At 44.3% G+C, this 27,261-nt stretch overlaps 3 protein-coding genes across 15 annotated transcripts in view; 2 read left to right on the top strand and 1 right to left on the bottom strand.

The window, feature by feature from the left end:
* Positions 1-11,527, top strand: part of ACC (acetyl-CoA carboxylase) — a 100,104-nt gene extending 88,577 nt beyond the window's left edge. For all 13 annotated transcript variants that reach the window (XM_075870969.1, XM_075870971.1, XM_075870970.1 and 10 more), the window contains 7 exons: positions 1,955-2,148; positions 2,468-2,603; positions 3,613-3,877; positions 4,359-4,533; positions 7,173-7,343; positions 7,725-7,858; positions 9,130-11,527. In XM_075870969.1, coding sequence (XP_075727084.1) covers positions 1,955-2,148; positions 2,468-2,603; positions 3,613-3,877; positions 4,359-4,533; positions 7,173-7,343; positions 7,725-7,858; positions 9,130-9,310 — 1,256 coding nt within the window. In that variant the 3' untranslated portion in view covers positions 9,311-11,527. The remainder of the gene's footprint in view (positions 1-1,954; positions 2,149-2,467; positions 2,604-3,612; positions 3,878-4,358; positions 4,534-7,172; positions 7,344-7,724; positions 7,859-9,129) is intronic.
* Positions 11,528-13,317: 1,790 nt separating this feature from the next.
* LOC119165187 (protein GUCD1) lies at positions 13,318-19,110 on the bottom strand. The gene has a single exon (XM_075870983.1). The coding sequence runs from the start codon at positions 18,706-18,708 to the stop codon at positions 17,998-18,000; it is 711 nt and encodes a 236-aa protein (XP_075727098.1). The 5' UTR covers positions 18,709-19,110; the 3' UTR covers positions 13,318-17,997.
* Positions 19,111-24,661: 5,551 nt separating this feature from the next.
* Bap170 (Brahma associated protein 170kD) overlaps positions 24,662-27,261 on the top strand; it is an 83,463-nt gene continuing 80,863 nt past the window's right edge. The window contains exons 1-3 of the mRNA XM_075870968.1: positions 24,662-24,899; positions 25,035-25,128; positions 25,813-25,910. Of these exons, the coding sequence (XP_075727083.1) occupies positions 24,811-24,899; positions 25,035-25,128; positions 25,813-25,910 (281 nt within the window). The 5' untranslated portion in view covers positions 24,662-24,810. The remainder of the gene's footprint in view (positions 24,900-25,034; positions 25,129-25,812; positions 25,911-27,261) is intronic.

Raw genomic sequence — 27,261 nt, 5'->3', positions numbered from 1 at the left:
ATGTTAGTTACCTCAGAAAGGGTGAAACCTGCGGTGGAATAATTAAATAGTAAGGGTTTTTTCTTGTGAGTTATTCGCATAAATACTGTTTTATCGAAGTTAATTGACATCTGCCATAAATCACACCACTTCATAATGTTATAAAAGGCACTATTCAGAATGATTTGATCGGTTACATTGGATATTTCAGAATATATGACACAGTCATCTGCATACAACTTGATTTTTACAGGAACTTCATTCACAATATCATTGATAAAAATTGAAAACAAAAGGGGTCCAAGAACCGTACCCTGTGGGACGCCAGAGTCAACGGTTGCCTCTTCTGAACAGCATTCGTTAAAAACAACAAATTGTTTACGGTTTATAAGGTAGTCTGCTATCCATTTTATTAGGTGCGGATTTTTAAGTGTTTTCTCTAATTTAAAAAGTAATTTCTTGTGTGAGACTTTGTCAAACGCTTTTGAAAAGTCCATAAAAATGGCGTCAGTTTGTGTCCCATTGTTAATTGAAGTTGCGAAATCGTGAATTGTCTCGACAAGTTGCGTACAAATTGAATAGCCTTTTCTGAATCCATGCTGGTGTTTTGTTAAGATATTATGCTTACTAAGAAACTCAGAGATATGCGTATGTATTATGTGTTCTATAAGCTTACAGGTAGTTGACGTTAATGAAATAGGACGATAATTTGAGATAAGTTGCTTTTTACCCGACTTATAAAGAGGCTTCACTCTGGCGGCCCTCCAATCATCTGGTACTCGACCTTCGTGTAGCGATTTTGAAAATAAAACATACAGATATTTGGCGATCCACCCGGCATAACGCTTTAAAAATGCGTTTGGAATGCTATCCGGTCCGGGTGTCTTTTTAACATTGAGTTTAAGTAGCATATTTAGAATGCCGTGCTCACTGACAACAACGTCAGGTATAGGTGGATAATCTGCATCGAATGAGGGAAGAACATTATTGTCAATGATGAAAACCGATTTAAATTGTTGATTAAAGGCATTCGAAATAACCTTACTATCATGCACATCAACGCCATCAATTACAAAAACATTACATTCAGTAGATGTAGGCTTAATGCTCTGCCAAAATCTCTCGGGACACGTTTTAATGAAGTTTGGTAATGATTCACCATAATACAGCTGTTTGTCAATATGAATTTGGTGTTTTAATTTAGTTGCAATTTCTGAAATGTCTTCGTTTATACCAGCGATATTCCCAAGACTACGACGCTTTTTTAATCGTTTTAGCTTCCTTTTGAGATGCAACGTGTCCCGAGAAATCCAGGGGTTCCTTTCTTTCTTCTTTTTGACAACACATGGAACGAAGCGATCAGTACATTCATTCACTAAATCTTTAAATGAGTCCCAGTGGCCTTGCACATCAGCAGTACTGTTTAAAAACGAGTCGAAGTTGAGGGAGAGGAGATCTATAATTGATGTATCGTCAGCTCGCAAAAAATTTCGAAAACATGACGCTTTTTGTTTCCGTGCCATAAAGCCATTTGCCAGGGTCAATAGTACAGCACTGTGGTCAGAAATACCAGGAACCACTTCACAGGTGGTTGAAGACTTAATACATCCACTAACAAAAAAGAGATCTAGTACTGACTTCGAACTTCCCTGCACCCTAGTGAAATCGTGAACAACTTGTAACAAATCAAAAGTAAAAGCAACGTCGAGCATTGCTTCTCCTATGATATCGTTATGCTTAGTAGTTGAAAGAGAGGTCCAATCTATATCTAGTAGGTTGAAATCTCCTGATAAAATCTCCTGCTATGCTTGTAAGACTGGCTGATGCTGATCACTTATTTCATCTACTAGAGCGTCACCGCGTAAACATAAGTGCGTGATCTGAAGCTTTGAAAAACAGGACAATTCTGTCTTGGCAGTGTTCCCCTTGGTCAAGTTAAATTTTCAGTTACACTTTTTTTTTGTCCCAACCGTAGATTTACCTGGGTTCTGGGAAGATGGCTTCTTTGACCGCGGCTCCTTCATGGAGGTGATGCAACAGTGGGCTCAGACCGTTGTCTGCGGCCGTGCTCGCCTCGGTGGCATTCCAGTTGGTGTTGTCGCGGTCGAGACGAGGACGGTTGAGATTGACATCCCTGCCGACCCTGCCAACCTCGACTCGGAGGCCAAGGTATGTTCTTTCATCATCTGCTTTTGTCCACATCTTGATGGCATTGTGCTTTGAATTTGTATTGTAACTTTGGCTGAAAGAAATGGGAAGTGCAGTGACAGAGCTATTAGATCTATATAATACACGGACTTTGTACTGACTCAAAATTCAACCAGAAAACCTTGCATCTTTCCTGTCTACTCAGTAAAAAAAAGCGCAAAAGCCCAGTGCAGATGATGAGACAAGGCAGCATCAGGTGTTGCTTGAATTTTTTAAGAACCTGATGGGACCTAATTAAGCCTTGTGCATGTGCTTACTTGCATATTTTGTGCCTGTGCAGGTCCTGTCTCAGGCGGGCCAGGTGTGGTTCCCAGACTCTGCGTACAAGACGGCGCAGGCCATCAACGACTTCAATCGGGAAGAGCTGCCCCTGTTTGTCTTCGCCAACTGGCGTGGCTTCTCGGGAGGCATGAAAGGTGGTTTACCCAGGGCCTTACGTTTTCTTCTAAAAGGCCATTGTACTCCTTTGCTAAAGGCCTTTGAATTAGTTTTTAATGAACTTTTTTTGAAGGCTGTAGTGCTCCTTTCTTTAAGGCCATCATGTTTCATATATCCATTGTACTTCTTTTTGAAGGCCCTCATTCCCTTAGGCCACCATATTAGCTTTAATAGTATTGTACTCTTTTTCAAAGGACGTAGTAGCTCCTCCGTAAAGGCCATTAATAAATTTAATATCCCATTTTACTCCTTTCTTTAAAGGTAGTCCAATTAGTTAGGATTGGTCATCGTGCTCTTTTCTAAAGGCTATAACATTCGTTTTTATCGGCTACTTTATTCTTTTTTAAAGGCCATTCATTATATATCCTTTCGTCAAGGCAGTCGATTTTTTTTTTGAATGATCATTGTACTTTTTTTTTCTTGAAGGACAACATACAGGCTTTTGATAGCAAATGTACTCATTTTTAAAGGTGGCAGTTTTACCCCTTTTCTAAAGGCTATTATACTCCATTCTTTGTGATAGATTAGGTTTGAGTGACACTGTACATTTTTTTTATTAAAGTCGGTCATAAAAATATTTAAGGGCCACCATACTCCTTTTTGAAGGCCATCATAGTCTATCGTAACAAGCACAACTATTGCAACTCGACTCTGCAGAGTCTGGACATGTACGCACATTTGTCTTCAACTTGCTAAGCAATGTGCTGGCTCTACCTTAAGGTCTTATCCACTGGCAGTTAGGTTTAAAAATCACTCAAACCTCAATATGACAAACCTGGATATAATAAAATATTGGTTGTAACAAAGTGGATGAAGAATAATCTTAGAGTACACATAGTGTTAGGAACATACCTCTATGACGAATTTTCAGATTAACGTACTTATTTTTGTGTAAGATGCAACTTCGTTATATTGAGGTTTGGGTGTACTACAAAAATGGGAACAGTTGGAAACTGTGCAAGCAGTGCCTTTCATCTGCGGTTGCAGACATGTACGACCAGGTGCTGAAGTTTGGTGCTTACATCGTGGACGCTCTGCACACGTACCGCCAGCCTGTGATAGTGTACATCCCCCCGTTTGGCGAGCTCCGGGGTGGCGCTTGGGCTGTGGTGGACGCCGCCATTAATCCCCGCCAAATGGAGATGTACGCCGACCCCGACAGTCGGGGTGGCGTGCTTGAACCCGAGGGAACGGTTGAAATCCGTTTTCGTAAGAAGGACCTCCTCAAGACCATGCACCGTGTAGACGCCAGGTTAGTTAAATGCCGTGCATTTAATGGGAGTATGGTTTCAACCAAGTTGATAAGGAATTGTAGTCGATTAATAGAAGTATACCTCATCGTGGTCGTAGTGTCCGCAGGTGAGTAGTGATCAGTTTCAGTGGTGAATTATGATCAGTCACTTGCTGTTAGCCGTAATTAGCAATCACTGAAAAACTGAATATTGCACAGATAATCAGTGAGCAGTCATAAGTAATTAGTCTTAATCAGTAAGCAGAGATAAGTCATCAGCAGAAAGTGAGTAGTCGGCAATAAGCCATCAGCTACTATATGCCATGACTTTGCAATCTCATAATCAGCCATCAATGATAATTCATGATTCACGGTGAGTGGTCTCTGAAAGTTAGTCCAGAGCTGCCCGCACACTGGTGTGGCTCGCTATGGCACCTAGGTTTTGGCTCGTAAAGACCTTTAATTAATTATTGTATTTGTTTCTTCATTTTTGTCCTACCAGGTGTCGCGAGATCCTGTCACTGCTGGGCACGGCCGAGCCCGAAAAGAAGGCAGCACTCGAAGCAGAGCTGAGAAAGCGGGAGACACAGTTGCTGCCCATGTACCACCAGGTGGCACTGTCATTTGCCGACCTGCACGACATGCCTGCCCGCATGCAAGAGAAAGGAGTCATCCAGGTGGGTCCCTCTTTCAGCGTCTCGTGGCTGCACCTTCAGTGTTTTTTGTGTATTACCAAGATGGCGACCATAAGGACACTCTCGGAGGTTTGTTGCTGGCCGCGTGGTTCTGTATATACCGTATTTACTCGCATAATAGGCGCACTTTTTTTATCAGAAAATCCGGTTCGAAGTTAGGGGTGCGTCAATTACGCGGGGTAAAATTTTCGAAAATTTTTTCAACTCGGTTCTTGCGCTTTAAATCTGCACACTTGTCAAGTAAAAGGCGACTTTATCGTTTACCAATTAATTCAGCATAAAACAAACATACCTACGTACCTTTTAATGAACAAGCAAGAGCCGTCAACTGCACACACACACGTAAAATTTATTTACACAAAAATCGTAGCTGTTCCTCCTTTTCCCTATTCGGAGTCAAACTCCGAATAGGGAAACAAAACAAAACTGTGGAAGTCCACCACTTTGTCCTCATATGCTGCGGGCAAGCGCTGGCACAAGGTGGTCCGCCTTCGCAGTACGAGGCCATGGCGCCGCATGAAACGAGTTGTCCATCCGGAGCTGGCTTTGAACTCTTTTGCTTCGATGCCCTGCGCTCGGGCTATTCTGCGCGCCTCAGTCTGCACAATATCCAACGACACAGCACAGCCATCTTGTTGTAGCTCCCGTATATGCCGGACCAGTTGCTCTTCGACGTTCGGATACCTGCTGGTCTTGGCACCGGGGAAAGCCCGTCGTGTCTTCTTCGTCGCCTTAAGTTTTTCTTCTTGGTCCCTCCAGTACCGAATACTGGTTTCTACAACGCCGAAATGCCTGCTTGCAGCCCGGTTGCCGTGCTCCAGCGCGTACTGCACTGCTTTCAGTTTAAACCCAGCCGTGTAGCTTGCGTTTTTCCCCATGGTGGAACCAAAGTTCAATAGAGCCCCCGGCGTTGTACACGTGACCTCCAAAAAGCGCGGCGATTTGGGGGGTATCAGTAATTGATGGAACAGCCGTTTTTTTTTTTTCGCTCATGGACGCTTTTTTTTTTTCAAGTTTTATTTCGACAAACACGTTGGTTAGGTCGTTGCACTTCGAATTTTTTTTATTTGCTCGTCGATTTGCCTTCTTTTTTTCTTCAGGGTACGGGGACCGCGTTCCAACTGTACCGCTGGGGGTAGAATCGTTTCTGATCACGGCCAAGTTCGGGGTGCGCCTATTATGCGTGGAATTTTAAAAAATCGAATTTTCCGCGACCAAACTAGGGGTGCGCCTATTATGCGAGTAAATACGGTATATATATCAGTACGTGTATGCATATAAAATCCACAAGGAAATATTCTTCACTAAAACTGCTGCTTGGCAAATTCATGATTTAAATTTAGACGACACACATAAGAAGGAATACACAGACACAGTGCTTCATGAAAATTTTCCAAGTGCACGCAACCTGAGATTCCAACCTGTTAATGCACGCTCTGCAACATGACGTTTGTAACCACTTTGCCACAACGCATCCATCCCCCAGCATACTAACATTGGGCTTTTTGCACCATTTACTGTATAGTTGCTGACGGATTTTTCGGACTTCACAAATGCACCGTCAAGGTTCCCATTGCGCTAATGCATTTTTGCAACCGATTTTGTGGACGAATTTATGTGCCAAAGTTCCATTTTCCCTACTAAATCGGTCGTTCTGAGCTACACCGCTCGATTTTGAAAGCCGCCACGTTGAATCTTTTGTTGGATTGGTCGAGTTTGGCTTGCAGTGGCTTGTTGTGTGGCCTCCAAGATTGGAAGCGCGCATAATCTTCCAGTTTCGGAGGCCACGTCTGATCTTTCTTGGCTTCAGTGAGGGTTATCATCATTATTAATATGCCAGTAGGTTGTTATAGCTTTCTGTACGTTTGTTTTTATGGTTGTCATCTCGCACGTGGTCATGATGTTATTGTGCCGAATGTGTATGAGCCATCGTCCGTATCACATGCTCGCTGCTGCTCATTGTTGCTCAGTAGCACTTTGTGGTCATGGTGCTCCTATAACACGTGGGTTTGATCGCGTTTTGGTAGTGGCAAAATAGCTCACGTGCTGTGCGATGTCGGCGCAAGTAGAAGCTGCCCAGACCGTGTCTTTAGATTTCACCAAGCAGGCGTGTATGCATCTTTTCCCAACCGGCATCAACTTTTGTTCTGCGCTTTTCAAGGAGCCACCTATTTTTTCGCTTGCAACGGCCGGCGACAGCGATAGCCAATGCGACTACCAGCGACGTTACCGTAGCCCAAATAGAACCAAGTTCGATTGTCCCCAAGAACATCATGGAGCATGGCATTATTTGGGATTTTTTCAAACATTTTTTAATCCGAATGAACTTAATTTTCATGGCCTGACCATTTTTCACTCATGCGAGCATGTTGTATGCATGCTCGCATGCATACGGTATCTCTTCGATGGCAGTGTTTGTGTTTGAACCCCTAGACCACACTGAGATCATTCAGGCACTGTAGTGGACATGTTTGCCAAAGCAGTAAGCCGCTAGCCTTTGTTCGTATGACATTCGAGTTTATTGCTATCACTTGCATTTTTTTTTTTTACCCTTGCAGTGGACTGCGAGTTTTTTAAAAGCTTTACTTGAGTGGCCACGCTGTTGTTGACTGTGCACGCAGGACGTAGTGCCTTGGAGCAAGTCGCGGAACCAGCTGTACTGGCGGCTGCGACGCCGCCTCTTGCAAGACTCTGTCAAGCGAGACATCCAGCAGGTGCGGCCGCAGATCGGCGACGGGGAGATGGAGAGCATGCTGCGCCGGTGGTTCGTCGAATCAATGGGTGCTGTCAAGGTGAGAGCGAAAGCTTCTGCTGGCATTTTACGCTATTTGGCAGCACAAGTTCTTCACTCTGATCACCTAAAGTATTTTTGCAATGGGGACAAGACGGATACTGGCAATTGTTGAAAATGCAAGTTTTAAGGATGGTTGTCACCTGGCCCTATTCATGGCTGTTTAAGAGTTCTCATGCCTATGCAGGGAAATGCAATTACCATAACTTTTGTGCAATGAATGATTGTGCAAGTTTGATGCTACCTTTAGGACCAATTTGATTATAAGTACTTCTTGCCTCGACTTTTCTCACTTTGAATAACAGTGATTTTCGTGCAAGCCTTGTTTGTCGGTAAGTTTGAATGTGTGGCTCTGACTGAACTTGCGTTGTTCTATGTGCAGCAATATCTGTGGGAGAATGACTTGGCAGTCACCAACTGGCTCGAAGATCAGCTTGACCCCAAGATGGGGCGCTCGCTTATCATTGACAACATCCAGTGCTTGAGGCGTGATGCGGCCATCTCCCAAATCAAAAAGTGAGTCCCACGTCTTGTTTCGCTTTCAAATCGCATGGGTGCATAATTGGTGTCATTTTGAGCATGTGCTCTGGGCAGTGCTGTTTGTACATGGCATCACATCGGCCAAATGTTGCGTGGGAACATCTAGTGACCCGCACTTCACACCCAAAATACACTATTGAGCAAGTTTTTTTTTTTATTCGTTTTTTCCCCCACTATGCCGTGCTCTGCTGCTCTTCTGTACAGCGTGTACGTTCCACTTCTGGGTTGTACTAATAGATGTAGTAAATTAACTGTTGAGAGTATTGTTAATGAATGTTTAAATGTTCAATAAAGGAAGCGGCTGTACGTCAGCATTGCGTTACATCCTGCCCCCTCAGTTTCGACTGAGGTCCTTCACACTTGCTCATGCTGTAGCTTACTTCAACTTAAATGTAGTGTACTGCAGCTTAACTTGTTTTAAACGGTGTTTTCATCAAAATGAAACTATCAATTGGTTTATGGTTGTTAAATTGTAGTCTCGCAAATATGTCATTAATTTGACCATCATACATTATTAGAGCAGGAAATCGAGGTCCCAGTTTAATTTGTAAATTTTGTGCCGATATTTTCGTGCGTGTCATCACAGATGCTGAAGTGTGTTTTTTATATTTTGGCGACATTGGCTCAACAAAATTTTCTCAAACTTGGTATCTTAGGTTATAATCTCCCCAGAAAACAATGTGCTTCCTTTCACCCTTTCGAAACTATGTATGGCCTAGTAAACGCTGTCAAAAGCTTGGTGCGGAAATTTCAAGGTGGCACCATCACCAAAATTTTCTTTTTGCATGTTTTTTTGCTTACCAAGGGTCTTCTCATGGTGAAAGTCACCTTTTGGTATCGTCAAATTATAATTTATGTATTTTAGCGCTCGTATTCTTTCCTTTGTCGTCGTTCTGAGCTCGCACTATAACAGTTCTTTTGTCATACCAACAAGCTCAAACCACCACGCTTGTAATTTACGAATATGCAAAAAATCTTTTTCTTTATATCCCTTTAACACTTTATGCATATTCAGTATTTTATTCAATATTTGTAGAATTTCCTGCCTTTACTGTATCCAGCTTGTTTTAAATATTTTCAGTATTTTCACACACCTCTTGACAACCAGTTAAACACTCCGGAGTTCAATAAATACAAGAATCTGACAATAGCGTGTCGTAACGATAGTTTGCATCGGTATAGATATTTTGTGGGCTCATCAGCCAATTGTGCTTGATCATTTCATTGTTTCTTTTATCCTCAAAAAGCACCCTTCAAGTCAACCCCGAGGTGATAATGGACTCGGCCGTGCACATAATCCAGCAGCTGACTCCCCAGCAGCGCTCGGACTTGCTAGCGACCATCCGGACTCTTGAAAATGATCCGGCGCTGCCTACCGCTCCGAGCAGTGAGTCGCCAACTACGACGCCCTCGGATGCGTCGTCTTGACAGAATGCTTCAACGGCGCGGCCGCCCAAGTCCGAGCGGAGCCGTGGCAGTCGACGCCGGAAGCGGAGGAGTTGAAGCGCCTCCTCTGCGCCATGCCAACAAGCTTCGGAAAGTCGTTTGCACCAGCGCACATTGACATTAGAGTTGGAACGATGATCGGCGCGAAGCTCTGTTTGCGCCAAACTTGTAATTTTTTTCGTTGGGAATCGATCAGTCTTACGTGAACTGTTGCGGAAACACGAATTGAAATGTGAATTTGTTGGGAAGGTGGCTGCATTGGATGATCGTGTAGAATTTTTCGGGGCTGTCCGTATAAGAAGTGCTCTCCCCGTAAATGCCTGTTGAAGGTGGATTCGTTTAAATATAACATTGTTGAATCTGTTAGCTGTTTCTGCTGCTGTTGTTTTCAATGTTTTATGCTGAGACTTCCTGTTCTGACCAACTTGCCTTCAGCACTTTTTTTTACTTGAAAGCATCTTCTTTTTCTTTCTTCGTCTTATGCACTTTAGCCTGTTTCTCAGTAACATTTTTACAGCAATCACTGGCACCTGTGCTGCTATGAAAGCTTTATTGGTCTCAAAGCTGCATCCAAATTTCTGCCAGCTAGAACTTGCATTCTTTTGTGTTCTGAATTTTCATTCCGCATGGTGAGTGTGGTGAACTATGCCTGTGATTACGATGTCCCACACAAGTGCGACAGTTGCGCCGGGCAAATGTTTGTGTTATTGCCAAGAGCCATTGATACCATTGCAATTTACGATCGTCCATTTCCAGTCACCTGTAAGGCCTACAGTCTGCTGCCGAGCCGGTTTTGTGCAATCTGTTCCGCTGAATTACATTCTTGCACAATGTGTGCAAAAAGATGAGGCCGTGTTGGTTTACAAATTCTCCACTGCTGCCACCGTGAAGCGACTTGCTATGTGTACTGTGCGATACACGTTTTTTTCCCCGCATTTCATTTTTAAAGACCATCAAGCTAACATTTCGGGATGGCTTCCTCCAATGTGAGCTGTGGTCAGTTACAAACTACCACTCAAGTCATGCAAATCTCTGAAAGTACAGAGAGGATTTTACTACCATGACCAATTTTATGGCTTGCCTTCCATTTGCATTTTTGTTAAATGTTCGCAAGTACGGAAAGTGTTTTTCTGACCGTCACTTGCTTTAGCATTACAGTTATCTTTCCAGAGACTGCACTTGTTGCTTGTTGCAAACGCTCACTTTGCACAATAAGTGGGCATTTCATTCATGTTTAAGTTAAACCAAGCGCACCGCTGTGCCACGTTTTTAGTAAATGCGACGTCATTCATCTACAAGTCCTTTTCCGCGTCGAGAAATGGAACTGCAGCCATGCGTTTTGGGTGCCATAATGTCGTCATCCATACTTGTGCTGCCGTCAGATCTGTGCAGTTGGCGACAGATTTCTGGGCCTCACTTTCAAGCGCGTCATTCCGGCCTTGCACGTTACGAAGAAATTCTTCATTGCCAAACATTCATCAAGCTCTCAAGATGATGCATTAGTTCCATTGTCTTGGCAGCCATGATGACCGTTGCCTGGCAAGACTGTGGATGACAATCTTCTTTTAAAGCTAAATTTATGCCCATGCTCTCTAATTTAAGGATCTTCGGTGTCTAGAAATAGCCGACAGTATTTGACACATTGTTCATTTCGTTTACCGGGCAATCCACATAGTCCTGCAGATAGTTTTGAGCACGCTTTCAACATTTTGTAGACTTTGTAAATATTTACCTTAACTTGAAGGCTGCAGCATTTTTTTTTGTTTTATCTGCTTAGGTGTAAATAGTAATTGCCTGGATTTCGGGGATCTTACTGTTCTTTAAAAACGCGTCTTTGAGACAGATATTAACACTGAGACCAATACTCGTGAAATGTGCTGACCGGCATTCACGGTCATAATTTTCATGCTAGAAATTGTGGATCGCCTGAACTTATTTTCGATGCCTCTCGCTTGCCTGACCCCGTCGACGTGTCGAATTTATTTTTTTTTTTTTTTCAGGAAGTGCGGTAGTGTTTTGCGTCGGAGAAGAACCATATTTATTTTTGTAATAACACCAGATGAAAAATGGAGAAAAGGGGTGGTACATTTTCAACTTCGAGCACCTCCACCTCCTTTTTTTTTCGTGAGATGTAAATATGTCACCAACGTGCAAAACACTGCATTTCTCGTACAGTGGAAATAAAACAATGCATTCTCAGTTCTGCCTCTGTGTAAATTGAAAGACATATCATCCTTATTTGGCAAGGATGTACTTACCACAAGGAAACAATGCCATGCTCTCAAGCTAACATAACATTAAAGTTATGAAAGCAAGATTGTTGTCCTGCATAATTAATTATGCACTGCATATTTGAGTGTTGCAGTGTAGTCATTGTGTAATGTATTTAATTAGTGAATGTCACACTTAACTAACAATGAGACCAGCGAGGACTTTTACCTAAACATAACTGATAAATGACTATATCTAATAGAATTTATATATATACACATTTGTGTAAGATGAAATAAGTTTAAGCATGTTGGTATGTTCGATTTCGGCATCTAGCGCTGAACGAAAAAATGCCAGGCCTGTGGAGAAAGTGCAGCACAGTCGCAACAAATGCGGGATAATGAACTTGTATACATTCATTCTAGAAGCCGTCATAAACACTCTTTTTGGTACCAGTAGAAGTACTCTTGCAAGATATCCACTAGGCCATAAATTGCAATTTTTATAAATTTGGGAAGCACTCGCTGCCATTATTCGTCGTTCTGCAGCGAAGCGAGGTGCCTGCTACACATTTGCAAGGCATTATGAACGCTTTGCTGGTGCGGTGGCCGATGACAAATTTCAATTCAGCCCTTTGCGTTCAACGACCCTCTCATTGCGCAACTCGTATTGTGCGACGCCCGGTTACTGAATTTGCACTGCGTGATGCTTGGTAATTATTTTAGTCTTCTGCCGAGATTGACGGCTGCTTTCCGGTGCCCTCGCGCCGCTGCCTCCGGACCTTGGTTAACAACGCTTTCGCCGCACGAGTGACGTGAACTACGAAGTAGCTCTAGAAATACAACGAAGAGAACCGAGCTCTGACATAGTTGATGGCGTGCGCATGAAGCCTCATTTTGTTTGTTCATAATTTCTGCTACGTTCATTTCCATTTTTTGACACGCCTAAACTTTCATTGACTGCGTGAGCTTAGTATTTCATCATCCTTATATTTTCGCACAGTCTAATTTTTATCTGCCTTGTTTTTCGTGGAAGAGGGAATAGTGCCACCTGTAGCAGTGGGTGACGTAGTTATGTAAGGGCACAAGCCAAAAAATTAAAATGCACGCGCTATTCCCTCTCGAGTGCACACAAGCAACGCGTCTGGAAGCAATGCTGCTCCATCTCTACATCCAATAAACCCCACTTGAACCTCTGAAGCAACATGACAATATGTTAATGCAGTTCCTTCTAGACATAACAGCTGTAGAGGGTTTTTTTGCAAAGAAATTTCATGCACTGGCATGGCTCTTTGGTAGAATACTGGGCTGCTATGGAGAGGATCCAGGTTTAAACCCTGTTCAGTCCTGTATACTTTTTCTTCTTTACCTTTCTTGTTTCGAGCGATAGTGGTTACAGACACTGGTAGTGACGGACAACTGCAGCGCCAAAAATGGTCTTTTTTGTGATATCGCAACAGCTTTCCCTGTAAAACAAGTATGACGTGAACACACAGCTAAGACTGGCACTGTCTTTGTTATATTTATATGCTGTCCCTGTGCCCTGTGCTGGATGCTAAGATTCACACAACAGTTGACACCGTAGTTCATGTACAACATAAAAGTTTTGAGATGTGATGAAAGTTGAACTTTTCGATAAATAATTGAAAAGCTGAGCACCTGTTGCTAGAGCGTGTTTCGAAGGACCTTGATAAGGTTTTTTTTATCCATCCACCTATATCATGTAAACATGTGCAATTTGATGAATTATTATTACAGTCTGTGGACCATTGCAAAATATTATGACTCAATTCCATATTTTCTTTATTAGTACAGTCTCATGTGGTAAACATTACAGAGCATGAACAAAAACATTCCATCCAAACAGTTTTTCTTCTAAATGCAGAAATTCACACTTGCACGGTTTCAGTGATTGTCTAACGGAAAACATTTCGGCACTTCATAAGTGGTACCCGAAGCGAATAGTGAAATGGCTAGCAATCTTAGATGAGGGCTACGACGTTATGTCGCGGCACATGCACTGTATGTATCGGTGCTATGTGACTGGTTTTACTGCTTTGCTAGCGACACTAAGTCGTCGACATGCACGTCAAATGTTCCTTTTGATTCTTTTAGACTGAATCCGTAGCTGCATGTGGACCACAGAAATTGATCCACGTGTCTAAGATAATAACACAGTTAGGACAGACACTGTGATGAAGGGTTTCGTATTAATGTTCAACACTTCGGTATCACTTAAATCTATTCACGCTAGTGTTTCACCTTCTATTGAAACCTAGCTTCAGAAGTTAGGAATCAAACCCTCGACCTCACAGAACACTGACGACTAAGCAACTATGATGGGTGACAGAATCATACCAGATTTTAGAGGCTTTGCAATTGCAAACCAATCTCACAATTAGCACCAAGGAATAGATGACTAACGATGTCCTCCGCAAAGGTACATCCAGTACTAGTGCATTAATTGCAAGCAAATCAATGGTTCACTAGCATTCTAGAAAGGTAGCAACACTAAATTTGTGCGTCTTGTAGGCCAAGCCATCGCTTGCGTAGCACGTTGATAGGATTGTAAATGCTCCTTTGTAGGCCTATGTCGTACCCCAAGATGCAGAATACTATTTTGTTTGCTCTGTGTCATGTTTCACACCATGGGCACCCAAATGTTGGAATGGCCAATTGGGGGGGGGGGGGGGGGGTGACTAACACTGAATAGTATTCCATATTCTATGGTACTGTATAGGCCCCCAGCACAGGGGGTTAAAAGGGATTATTGTATAGGCTTTAGACTGAGGCCACCAGAGTTGTTTAACATGCAACTACATCTAAATGGATATATGTGGAATGAAAATACATTGAGACAGATATAAGCAGGCTTTAAATTTGTAAGGTTTCTGCCACAATCAGTCATACTGATTCAAGCATCCACAACCTACCGGTAGTACGCACAACAAACCTGCTTCCGATTCTGAAAACTGAATGAGTTTGACTCCGAACAGTTATAGCCGCTTGCTTAACAAGACCGTCTGCTTCAGTACGCCTGTATTGCAGGCACACCTACTCCACCAGCCCCACAATCATGCGCATTCATCTAAGACCTGATGCCCACAGCTAACAAATGCTGTCACATCACTGTCAAAGCGATTTGTCCTAAAGCTAATTTTCATGTAGCTTTCCCTTGGAAAATAAGATGCCAGTGATGTTAAGATACCGAATTTCACAGGCACATCATGAGAAAATGCCATGTCATGATGGATGCTGCGATGGTGACAAACTATTTGACAGCTGTGTGAATTGGACTCAATAGTCCAGGACAAAAGGTTTTTGTTGGGGAAATTCAAGTGATTCATGTAGCTACTGTGGCACATGGTAGTCTTGCGCACCATTTAAATGCATCATGCTCTATATCGGACAGTGCTGTTATGACACAGCCTGACACATACTATAGATGTTAGTTACGAGAGAAGTATGGTCGTCTATAGCCAGTGATTATAGCTACCAGAAGGTTTTACATAGATGTCATGCAAGTACGACAAAGAAGCACCCAAAGACTTGGCAACACGCCACAGTTGCGAATCACCGAGCAGGAACAACAAAAATTGGTAAGTGTGGAGATAATGACATTCAGCATTAACACATGAACATTATTAGAATAGAGAGTAATTTTGCTTGGTTATAACTTGTAAAGAAAAAATGTTGGCTCTGCCCACAGAACCACAACACACATTTTATTCACCTGTGAAAGACAGTTATTCTAGCAGGTATCTACTAAAATCGTAGGTACTTTTGTTGGCTAATTTAAATTATGCATATTATGCAAACTTTTTGGCCAATGTAATCAACACATATTAATGATTCAAGGTTCATCATCACTACCAAGACAATCATTTGGCTGAACAGAGATTTCAGAATGCCCGATGAAATTCACCAGGACAGTTACGCTTCCAACCTGAAGCCGGTCACCCACATTTGTGTCTGTATGACAGAGTCAACTTCCTGAAACATTCAAAAGGTGCTCGAGGTCACGAAAATGTTATGACTATAGTAGATCACAAATTATATTAACAGTAAAATAAAAACTTCGATTTAATCAAGGTTTCATCAGAACCTGTATGAGAGGTTTCAAGCTAGAAAAGTCTGTTAGCACTCAACACGGCAAGCTGCACGAACAACAGGGCAGAGTGACATTTCAACGAGTGAGACATGCTAACTTAAGCTCCTCTACCATGACTGAGAAAGTTTATGAGAGTACACAACAAAATCAAAACTAATATCGTTACATAAAAAAGTAATCTTTGTATCTTGGAAACACCACCTGCATTTCATGGCAGCACTTGAGCAAGGCAAAATTGGGGCCACAAAAATGGAGGCGAACCAAATGAAGCGATTGCCTGGAGTATGAATGCGATTGCCTGGAGCATGCGACGAGCTCTTTGTTGTCTGAAGCAGTAAACATGCATAAAACTGCAAAGTTTGAGGTTGAGTTTAGCGATGGGCAAACACCAAAGATGAGTTTTTATCCTGCTACTCTGGTACAACCAACAATCACAGATAGTGGGTTTCGCTAGTGGCAAATGCCATGCTATAACAGGAGTATATCACGAAAACATGCAGTGACATTTCTCAAGTCCTGTAATTCTACACAAGCAGACAACCCCAGAACACGCATCACACTACCTGTCGTACTGGGCTGCAACAAGCGGCGTACTTACAATGTACGTTTGGCACAACGTCAACTGCTCTTGCTATAGGAGTATACGATGACGGATCTGGCGTATGCAACAATGTATATGACATCATGGCATAAATATGCACTGAAGCATTTACAGGTTGAAATATTAGGTGCAGAGGGGACATAGATACCAAGAAAAACGAAAAAGGCGAAATAAGCGATTTATAGTACTGGAAAATGGCCTATTTTTTGCAGGTCAAACACTCATAAAAACAAATAGGAGGGAGAAAACGCTAGCTGAATAGACATACTATGGCTGAGAAAAGGGAACACTAAGAAAACTATCTACAAATGCTGCTAGGAAAGCAACAAGCACATGTCACTCACATCTGGTCTATTCTTCAGGTGCGAATTAGGGCATGACGACCATCATTTGTGAAATATTGGAAAATTGCTTATGCAGGAGATACAGGCGTAGTACTAAGTCGGTCGAATACGTTATTCAGCCTCACCAGATTATTTAAGTTTAGCTTGATTACAAAGATCACATAGTAGCGCTAAACATGATAAAACACAACAGAAACACATTCCTTCAATATAGTGAGTTTTGTTTGCTTCAGTTCTTTTCACAATGTTTCATAGTACCTACGAACAACCCGTCAGTGACCCTTTATTACACGGTCAAAGCGATTAGACAATAAAAACAATAAAAATATTGCAAAGAGGGCATTACAAGCACCCATTGGCACAATGAGATCACAATATAACTCTTCAGAACTTGGGCGGATACATATAATATAAAATCAGCATACCATCGGGCTCCTTATCTGCTAAAAAAACTGTCTCATTAAGTAAGTTGACTTCTATGCATGATCACAACAATTGCAGTCCTGCTACACTAACTAAAAACAACAGAGTTCAATGTTTCAAGGTGAGCAACAAACAAGTGGCAGTAAAAATTAGCACCTTTCCCGCAAAAGACACTCGTGGATTAACAGGTTTGAGAATTAACAAGTCAACAACTGTTTTCCTGGTCTTCCGTAGTAGGGTAGACCACACACGAACACACTAGGATAGCATTAATGCGCATAACCAACATCGCACCAATGTTTAGACAGTCACTGGAACAAGCTGGTGATTTGAGTACAATGCACATTCAAATCACTCAAAAAGAAGGAACTAAGAGTTGCTGAGGCTTCTTTATTCGTGTACGGTAGGAAGCCTGCAGCTTGTGACCTTCCCTCCCTTAAATGTTATATGCAAGTCATGTAGGTGAGGTCAATGATATTAGACTCTTTAGTAACTATTAATAAATGCCGACAGTGTTAAGCTCTCCCAAGTCAACAAGTTTTTTTTTTTTTCCTCGCTGTTTTATCACAACAAAGAAGTAATGTCATGCGTGTAACTTGAATGTGCATTCAGGATATGAAAAGCTGACGGCGGCACCTTTCAAAAGCTGTGATCAACTTTCATGTGATTGAAGGATTCGCGTCTCGGACAACTGTCCTTAAAAATCAATAAAATTACAAAGAATATATATTTTTTTCGGACGATTATATCGCTGCCATTTAGGCTAGATGGCAAGTAGAATACAGTAAGCTACAAGCGCTTACGCATGTTAGTTGACCACGGCGTCGCAAGGTAGCGCCACCAACGCAGCTTCACACCTTTACGTCACAGTTTACGCCGACACTATCTGCGTTGCGCTAAAAATTCCCCAGACAACAGCTTACGCAACGCCAAACACAACCTTGACACTCCCCAACTACTCCACTTCGTCGTCGTTTCTCTTACGAGGAAACATCTTGCGAGGAGGTGTTGACGAATATGACGTCTTCGTCGGTGCCCAGGCGCTTGCGAGCTCTGTCCAAGGTTTCGAAAGTGACGCTGCACAGGCGATCGCTTTTCGAGGGATTCCGGAAGAGGAATTTCCTCTCCTTGAGCTTGTATCCGCACAACACGATGTAGTGGCCCTGGTACGGCGCGTAGCGCGCGAACACCCCGGCCACCTTAGCGACGACTCTGTTTTTCTGACACGAATCGCAGTGCAGCTGACCGTGGTCGACGAGGACGATTACTGGGCCGCCGCGCCCGAGGTGATCCAGCAGCTCGGCAACCGTGGTGGACCTCCGGCAAACGGTGAGACCGTGCGACGCGGCGTCGCGGAAGCGGTCTTCGACCCTTTGGAAGTCCCACTGTAAGGACTTCTTGTAGTAGCACTCCTTCTGGAACATGGGATTCACACCCAGGGTGACCGTGGCGTAGACGTGGTCCACGCCGAACCGCCGCAGCAGGTAGCACAGGTCGATGGTCCAGGTACTCTGGTGGTATCCTTCTTCACGGCCTATCTGATCCCTGTTGAGAAGCAGATCACTGCGCTGTTCGGGCGACAGCACCATCGCCACGCAAGACACACCGCAGTCCCACGAGAGGGTCTGCTCGACGTGCGGGAGCTGGATTTCGACCGAATCGGGAGTGCACGGCACGGTAGACTGGTCCATTGTGCTGGTCTTCGAGGTCTCGGAGGAGTTCTTATCGTAGTTGATGCAGGGGAACTTGTTCCTTGTTATTTTAGCTATCGTGCCTAAGCTTATTCCACGCCGTCATTGCAACGGCGACCCTCCTTAGAAGAGCGCCGGCTGGGCACCCTGAGTTTGAGGAGGATTGAGCCCTCTTGGATGGAGCATCACGTCCCTGCGTTAAGGATCACTTTACCTGCGATGCTGATTCTTGTGCGTTATCACGGCTCCGTGTGCGTTATGATTGTATCACGTGACTAGACTGCAGTTTTCCGGGATGAAAAATCTATACTTCCGGTATGACGTCATTAACGTTAGTTCTAAAAAGCGCCGCAACGACAAGTTTTCGCAATCTACCACCACCATAGACTTAATATTTGTATGCATAATAACACCACAACGCAAACTGTAGCAAATACAATACACTAAAACTCACACAATCTACAAAACACAAAGCTTTATACATTAATAGTATAAAATTCTCTCTCGGCTACAGTATAATAAACCCATACAACACACGGCCAGACTAGACTGCAGTCGCGCGCTCGCTTCTTACCTTTCCTCTTCGCATCGGGTGTAGACTGTGTAGTACATGCCTCTCGCCGCTGCTTTGAGTGAAGCGCTGCGACCCTGACCCCCCTAGAGTTACCCTATTTTCCCAACGTTACTTTCCAATTGCCTCCGCTGCTCCGTGCAGCATGCACAACACCGGCACATGAGTTCGGGTGCGCTTCTTTACGCACCACGCGTTGAAAAACAAGTTCCCTAATCGTTGAAGACTCATAAATAGTTTATTTTGACTTCTTAGGTACGCAACGTATAAATACAAAAGCCGAGAGTACAACTCACCGCCATCAAAAGTGTAGACGTTCTGAAGTCTCTAAATAGATATTTATTGCTTGCAAGCACAGAAAATAGTTGGACACTTTCAAGTGAGACATGTGCTGTACTTGACAAATGGCTTGTTCACAATATGAAATGCTTCTTATACAGTCGGCTTGTGTATAGTGCAAGGCTTGTTGTTTGCGGCGTCAGCTAGTTGGTTTGGGTGATAGTCGAGGAGAATTCCTACGAATTTTTCAGTTGAGATCTGCGGATCCACTTGGACTCAAGTTGGAATGATAGTCCTCGAAGAGAGTAGACGGGAGTCGGGGAGAAGTTTTCAGCGCGGAACTGTCTGCTGCATACGACAATCGATGCAGACTTGCCGTTGATGATGAGGTGAACCTCGAAATATTCTTTTGCCATTTAGCCATTTAGTGCGCAGCTCAGCACTGCTTGGGAATCGGTGAAAATAAACATGGGGTGTCTTCCCCGAACGGGGCTTGCAATACGGAAAACAGCATATATGTGATCGTGTAGATCACATATATATTCATGTACGTACGTATGCGTTCTGAGCTTTGTATGACCATCTTCTCGAGTCGAGAAATCACTGCAGACTGGACAGTGAAAAAGCAACGAACGAAACACAGCCGTGGTAGGCGAATCCCAGATTAAAGCAAGCCACACTAGAGAGAAAAAGAAATTGACAACAGCCCGCTTGTAGCACTAAGCCACAAGAGAATTCATACAGATTTCTTAGAAAAAAAGCTGCTTACTGACTGAAAAGCTGGAATGTTGTCAGTTTCTCTTTCTAAACATGTTCTTCCACGAACTCGAAGGATAGCTCAGAGCTTATTTCCACTAGAGATTTTTAGTTCCAAGGCAAGCGGTTTGCGAGCGTAAGCAGCCGCGTTCTTCATGGATGTGGCTTGCAGTAAAAAGGAACAGAAAAGAGCTTAGGGTCTCCAAAATTAATGTCTCCAAATATAGGTGGTGGTAACACCTAGACAATGCTCACCACCACACTCGGAGCGTACCGTGCGAAGGGGATATTAAGCATCAAGAGTCCTACGTTTTGTTTTTACTTTGTTTCTCTCTATACGCAGTTGTTTTTAACTATTAGAGATACAATTAACTGATGTGCGGGTTTGAAAGAGCTGTTTGCATTCCGCAGCTTTTAGCCCTGAAAACCACTACAAATGTATTTCGAAAAACAACAAAATAGAAAATAGCTAGCAAGGAGAAGGCGTGCTCGTCATTTCTGTAAGCACCAACGAGCTATCAAACGCTAAACGTATTTGGCGCTCTTTCTGCTTGCAGAACAGGTGCAGCGTTGCGTTTATATATATATATATATATATATATATATATATATATATATATATATATATATATATATATATATATATTGTGGGGGGTCTCGACGGCGAACGCGCGCATCGCCACGCCACGCTCTTGGAGTGAACGGACACAGCAGACGCGGTCGGTACAACGCACACAACATACATTTATTAACTAATTTAGACAACGATATCGTCCGCCGAATGATACAACAATTTCGATGAACACGCTACCATACAAACAACATAACGCAGTGACGTACTAACACACAATAACATGATAAACACACACTAACACACCCAACACACTAGCACATACTCAAGACGGCGTCGCCAACGCCTGACCTTCCACGTGGGACCCCGGCGCGAAGCCCGCGGTGCCGAGCACCGGGGGGCCCACGCGACAGACAACCGTTCGCGGCAGCCGCCACGCGCAGAAGAGACTCGCTCAACGCTCGCCCACCACCAAGGCCTGCCTTCCGCCAGGGGCCACCGCCGGCGCTACCATTCTACCAACAGTGGTACTCAGAGCGAACGCAACACCATCTATCGCCCGGCGGTGGTCACCACCGAAATAAAGCCTTGGGGCGAGACACGTGCGCCACGCGGCGCAGACAACTTTACAGGGGGAATGTCAGCATCCCCACAATATATATATATATATATATATATATATATATATATATATATATATATATATATATATATATATATATATATATATATATATATATATATATATAATCATCAGCCTGACTACGTCCACTGCAGGACAAAGGCATCTCCCATGTTCCGCCAGTTAACCCGGTCCTGTGCTTACTGCTGCCAATTTATACCCGCAAACTTCTTAATCTCATCTGCCCACCTAACCTTCTGTCTCCCCCTAACCCGCTTGCCTTCTCTGGGAATCCAGTTAGTTACCCTTAACGACCAGCGGTTATCCTGTCTTCGTGCTACATGCCCGGCCCATGTCCATTTCTTCTTCTTGATTTCAGCTATGATACCCTCAACCCCCATTTGTTCCCTGATCCACTCTGCTCTCTTCTTGTCTCTTAAGGTTACACCTAGCATTTTTCTTTCCATTGCTCGCTGCGTCGTCCTCAATTTAAGCTGAACCCTATTTGTAAGTCTCCAGGTTTCTGCTCCGTAGCTAAGTACCGGCAAGATACAGCTGTTATATACCTTCCTCTTGAGGGATAGTGGAAATGTACCTGTCATAATTTGAGAGTGCTTGCCAAATGTGCTCTACCCCATTCTTATTCTTCTAGTTACTTCAATCTCGTGGTTCGGCTCCGTGGTTATTACCTGCCCTAAGTAGACATAGTCTTTTACAACTTGAAGTGCACTATTACCTATCTCGAAGCGCTGCTCTTTTCCGAGGTTGTTATACATTACTTTCGTTTTCTGCAGATTCATTTTAAGACCCACCTTTCTGCTCTCCTTGACTAACTCCGTAATTATGATTTGCAATTTGTCCCCTGAGTTACTCAGCAATGTAATGTCATCGGCGAAGCGCAGGTTACTAAGGTACCTCCATTAACTCTTAAGGTACTCTCCAGTAACGCTTATCCTTAACTGTTCCCATTCCAGGCTTCATATATATATATATATATTCCTTCCTGCATTGTGCCCCTCGTTAACCGATTCTTCCGCATTTTTACCCAGTTTCAGCTTGTATTACTCACGAGCGCACATGCATCCGAGTCATCTGATAACATTAAGTTTTTTGAAGGGACGATCCTCCCTCTACTCCCGAGTTCTTGAATAACCCCCCATCCCTCCTCTTCGTCCAGAACACCGATTTCTTGGTTTCACATCAAGCAGTTTTTGTGCCATGTCAGGCGCTAGCTGTGTGCGCTGTGCAGGAAATGCAAGGTCAGGGACAAAGCGCCCCTACCGCCGACGGGTGACAAAACAATGCTCAGAAACTCTCCCATTGTTTTCGCGACGGCTGAGAAGGCCGTAAAGAACATAAACTCTATGGTAAGTACAGCGTACTCTTCTAGTACACTGTTATGGTAAGGAAAGAAGCGCGCGCGTACCGCGTGAATGCACACAACATAGTTATAATTTTAACCACTACATTAGTGGTGCTACCTACTTCCAAAAACAGAAGACAAATTAAAGTATTAAAAATCATATTCCTGCTTCTATTTTCTTCCATCGGAAGCACAAATTAATTTTTTATTGGTTAAAAAAAACACTACATATGTTTAAATCTACGCTCTCTTTTCAATTATAGAGTCCACGAGATTCATTCCTCACGCTGAAACGACAATCTTCAAGGCAAAATCTTAATTATGTTCGGTTTCACAAAGGTTATTCATAGATAACATTTGTTAAATACTTGCTCCATGACCGCAGCATTTTATTGCAGTAATTCCACTACATTTCAGACGAATATATTACAACACCAGCAGACAACGCACATGCGACCATTACAATTCTCTCTCAGTTAGATTAAATATATAACATTTAATACCGGCGTGGCACGGTGGACTTTGTATCGCGATAAAGACCGATCCGAATCAAATTTCCCAAACGCGATTGGCTCCTTCCGCAACCTCAGCCAATTGCGATGCGAGAGATCGGTACCGATCACTGCCAATCACAGCACTTTCAACAAATGAGTGTTGGAAGAGACTTCGTGGTTGAATGTTTTTGAGAGGAACATAAAGCGTGTCGCTTAATCGTGCTTGAAATAAAAATACGAGAAATAACACTCTGCGCAAGAGACGGAATGAGGCTGCATGTTCATGCAGCCTTTTCGGTGCATTAGCCTGGGGTCTTTTCTTTTTCACGCCTTATGGAAATGAAGTACACGAAACAACAAACACAATTACAAGCTAAGAAGTGTGGCAGCTTGGGCTAGTTGGTATGGCATGACGATAGTTATTGCGCGAGAACAAGACGACACAGAGACAAGGTCTTTCGTGTCCTCCTTGTCTCCGTGTCTTTCGTGTCCTCCTTGTCTCTGTGTCGTCTTGTTCTCGCGCAATAACTATCGTCATACAAGCTAAGGCCGATCAGTCACAAAGTTTGCAGCATGTTATCCTTTGTTATCAAAAGATGGCGCCACTTGTATTAGCACTCGACAATGCTAACGATTAGTTTGTATACGCTTTCCGTGTCGCCTACTCGATCATTTTAATTTGGAAATAAAGAACGTTATGTGCTCCGAGGCGAGGGCGAAACGTCGATCGTATAGTGCGTGTCAAAACAGCTTAATAATAACCGTATCAAATAAATAACAATTACACGACTGCAGGAACTGAACGAGACACAATGAACAACACACAGATGCGCAACATCGCGAGGGTTTAACCTTTATTATTTGCGAAATATCGACACCACCGACGCCACGGATCATTTGGAAGACGTACATGTAATCTCAATGCTCGCGCGAGTCGCGAAATGATCCGAATACAAATAAATGAGCGCGAAACAATCGCGAAATCCAACCTGAGTCGCCGTTGCCGCTTCAGCCATCTTGGTGGGGGACAATAGCTGTGAGAAAGGAGGACGAGGGAAGAGTATGTAATGACACCGATATCTTTATTTTATTCTTGTTGGAGCCGTTTTCTAACCTTGTGACGTTTTGGGGCCTCCGGTGCGATAGTGGTGGCTCGGCCTTTTTTTTTTTTCTTCTACACCTCGTCGTGACGACTACGCGGTGCTCTAGGATGTGCGGTGCTCGGGTCCCGAGATGTGATCGTGGTCGAAGCGAAGAATCGTGCGCGTTTCGGCGCCGTTGCCGGGAAAGCGCTGGCGCACTCGTAACGAGGCTTAGCTCGTAGAGGGCCCCCGCAAAGTGAACACACACCCGATGAACGTCAGGTGAGGAGCTGCTAGCGTGTGTGCGCGTGTGTGTGTGTGCGAGGCGGCCCGCCGCTTTGCGCGCGCGCGCTCTTGAAGAGTCATGGAAAAGCTTCACAAGGAACCTGGCGACTACACCAAGGACTCATCGTCGTTCACGCTCGAGCTGCAAAAGTTCCACGAAAGCCGAGGGTAAGTTTATATCGCTTCCCGAATGGCGAGCCATTGTGGGGGAAAGAGTTTTTGCTCGGGGGTTGGTGCTTGTGTTGCCCCGCGCGCCGGCTTTTTTTCCTCGCCGGGTTCTGACCCTTGGGTCGTCGATCGCAGGAGTCCGTTCCGTCACGCACCCCGGATAAATGGTCGAGAAGTGGATCTTTTCGCCCTGTACAACAGCGTGACGGCGATCGGCGGATGGCAGAAGGTAAGCGAGGGGAGGACCGTCTCTCGGGGTTGGGGCTTTCTTTTTTCGAGTTTGCCTCGCTAAACGTCGCGCGGGTTTGGGACCGGTCTCTCTCGTCGCGTCGTCGGGACCCTCTAGACACCGCGCGAAACGTCCGCAGTCGTGTTTTGGACCGCAATTTGGGCGTGCGAGCGTTTGAATGACCCGTGTGTGTGTGTGTGGATCGGTGGGGGAGGGTAAAAGTACGGTGGGGGGGTACGACTGGCGTGCACGAACGGTGGCTGGCCCCTTGCTTCGTCGGTGCGGACACCTAGGCCGACTTGCGGTCGCTTCGCGGTCTACCGGTCTTCGCGTCGCTCGTCATCTCGCGGGGCCCCGACTAAATTTTTAACTGTCTTTTTTGAAACAAAGACGGGGGCCCCTTGACTGCGCTAGGACTAACGTGGATGTCTCTTTGGCCGCTTTGCGGCTGCTTGCATTGCTTGCTCGCTTGCGTCGCAGCCGAAGTACACGGTGGGGGCTCGAAAAGCAACCAGACATCGGCCTTCTGCCGTTTTTTTTTTGTTCGTTTCGCAGCCCTCGACCATTGTCCGTCGCCGATCTAGATTTTTTTTTTCGCGTGAGAAGAAACGCGATCGGTGTTTTTCGCCCGGCCGCTGCCTTCGTGAAGAAAGCAAAACACACCCTTCTCATGTTGCCTTTCAGGTGAACGACCTACTCAAGTGGGATTACATTCTTGACAAACTCAACTTTCCCAAGGCGTGCGCCAATGCATCGCTCGCTCTGCGGCAAGTCTACGTTCGGTGAGTGTTTTTGTGCGTTTTGATTCGTATTTATGCTACGGCGCCGATCGGTGGGGGTGGGGTGATGATGTAACAATCACACATGCGGTTGTGTTTACGTCGTCTGTTAGCGCTGCGAAGTGCAGCAAGTAACACGTGTGTTTGGTTTCGCACACCCACAACCCCCTCACCCGCGCGCTCCCGAGATCTCATTCAAACTCGGTGGAGAGGAGGCCTAAGGCTGGGAGAGGGTGAGGGGTTGCAACGTGCGTCTGTGTTCACTTGCGGTGTTGTAAGTTTAGTTTCGCGGTTCGGTGTTCGCGCGCTTTTGGTAATGTCCACGCAGAGCTCCTGTTTTCGTTTTTTTTCTTCTAGTGTAAGTTGGGAGGGTGGGGGGGGGGGGGGGCTCGCTGGGCTTGTTATAAGAGAACCCGGGTACTGCAATCTCGCCCCTGCAATTTTTCTTTCTCTTTCTTTTTTGTTAAGCGCTGGTTTTCTCTGATAGTATTTATGAGCCGGTTGCGGCCTGATCGTTCTGGTAAGGTTGGGGGAGGGCGATAAACTGGGTGTTACACCTAGTGATGCTCTGTAACCCGCTTTGTTATACTAAAACAATTTTAGTTTTCTTGTAGTACATGTGTCATGGCCGTAATGCACACCGAGAAGTCCCTAAATACGCCTAGCAGACCTTCAAAGGGACGTTTTGTTTGTGCTACACTAGTAATTGATATCCTGTTGGGCACGTCCTAGCCTCAGCCTCATACTGAACAAGGGTTGTTGACTGGGCACCTTGTTCCTGTCAACTTCTTTCTTATAACTTTCGAACACGGGGCTACACCCCCCAAAAAACTCAGCCTTATGTTGCGCTTAGAACCGTAGGCTTGAACCACATGTTTATGATTGGTTGATATGTGGTGTTTAACGTCCCAAAACCACCGTATGATTATGAGAGACGCCGTAGTGGAGGGCTCCGGAAATTTCGACCACCTGGGGTTCTTTAAGGTGCACCCAAATCTGAGCACACGGGCCTACAGCGTTTTCGCCTCCATCGGAAATGCAACCCCTGCAGCCGGGATTCGATCCCGCGGCATCGGGTCAGCAGCCAAGTACCTTAGTCCCTAGACCACCGCGGCGGGGCGACACGTTTATGATGGGCCACAGCTTGCATGCCAGTGCATAAGCACAATTAGCTCTACAACACTTTGGAGTTATCTTTCACAAAACTGCAGCAAACAATGTGAGATATAGAATTTAAAACAGGCACACCGAGAAACCACAAGTCCATTTTTTTGTCATAGTAATGTAATGTTTTAACACTGTTAGGTCCTAGTGGCACCTTGCCTACTCTGGTTTGTCAAAAAATAAAAAAAAA

This window comes from Rhipicephalus microplus, chromosome 8, assembly GCF_043290135.1.
Source record: "Rhipicephalus microplus isolate Deutch F79 chromosome 8, USDA_Rmic, whole genome shotgun sequence".
NCBI lineage: Eukaryota > Metazoa > Arthropoda > Arachnida > Ixodida > Ixodidae > Rhipicephalus > Rhipicephalus microplus.
This window is presented reverse-complemented; position numbering and strand designations above follow the sequence as displayed.

Excerpts from the sequence above, each read along its gene's own strand:
- LOC119165187 (XM_075870983.1), bottom strand. The coding sequence starts at position 18,708 with ATGGACCAGTCTACCGTGCCGTGCACTCCCGATTCGGTCGAAATCCAG.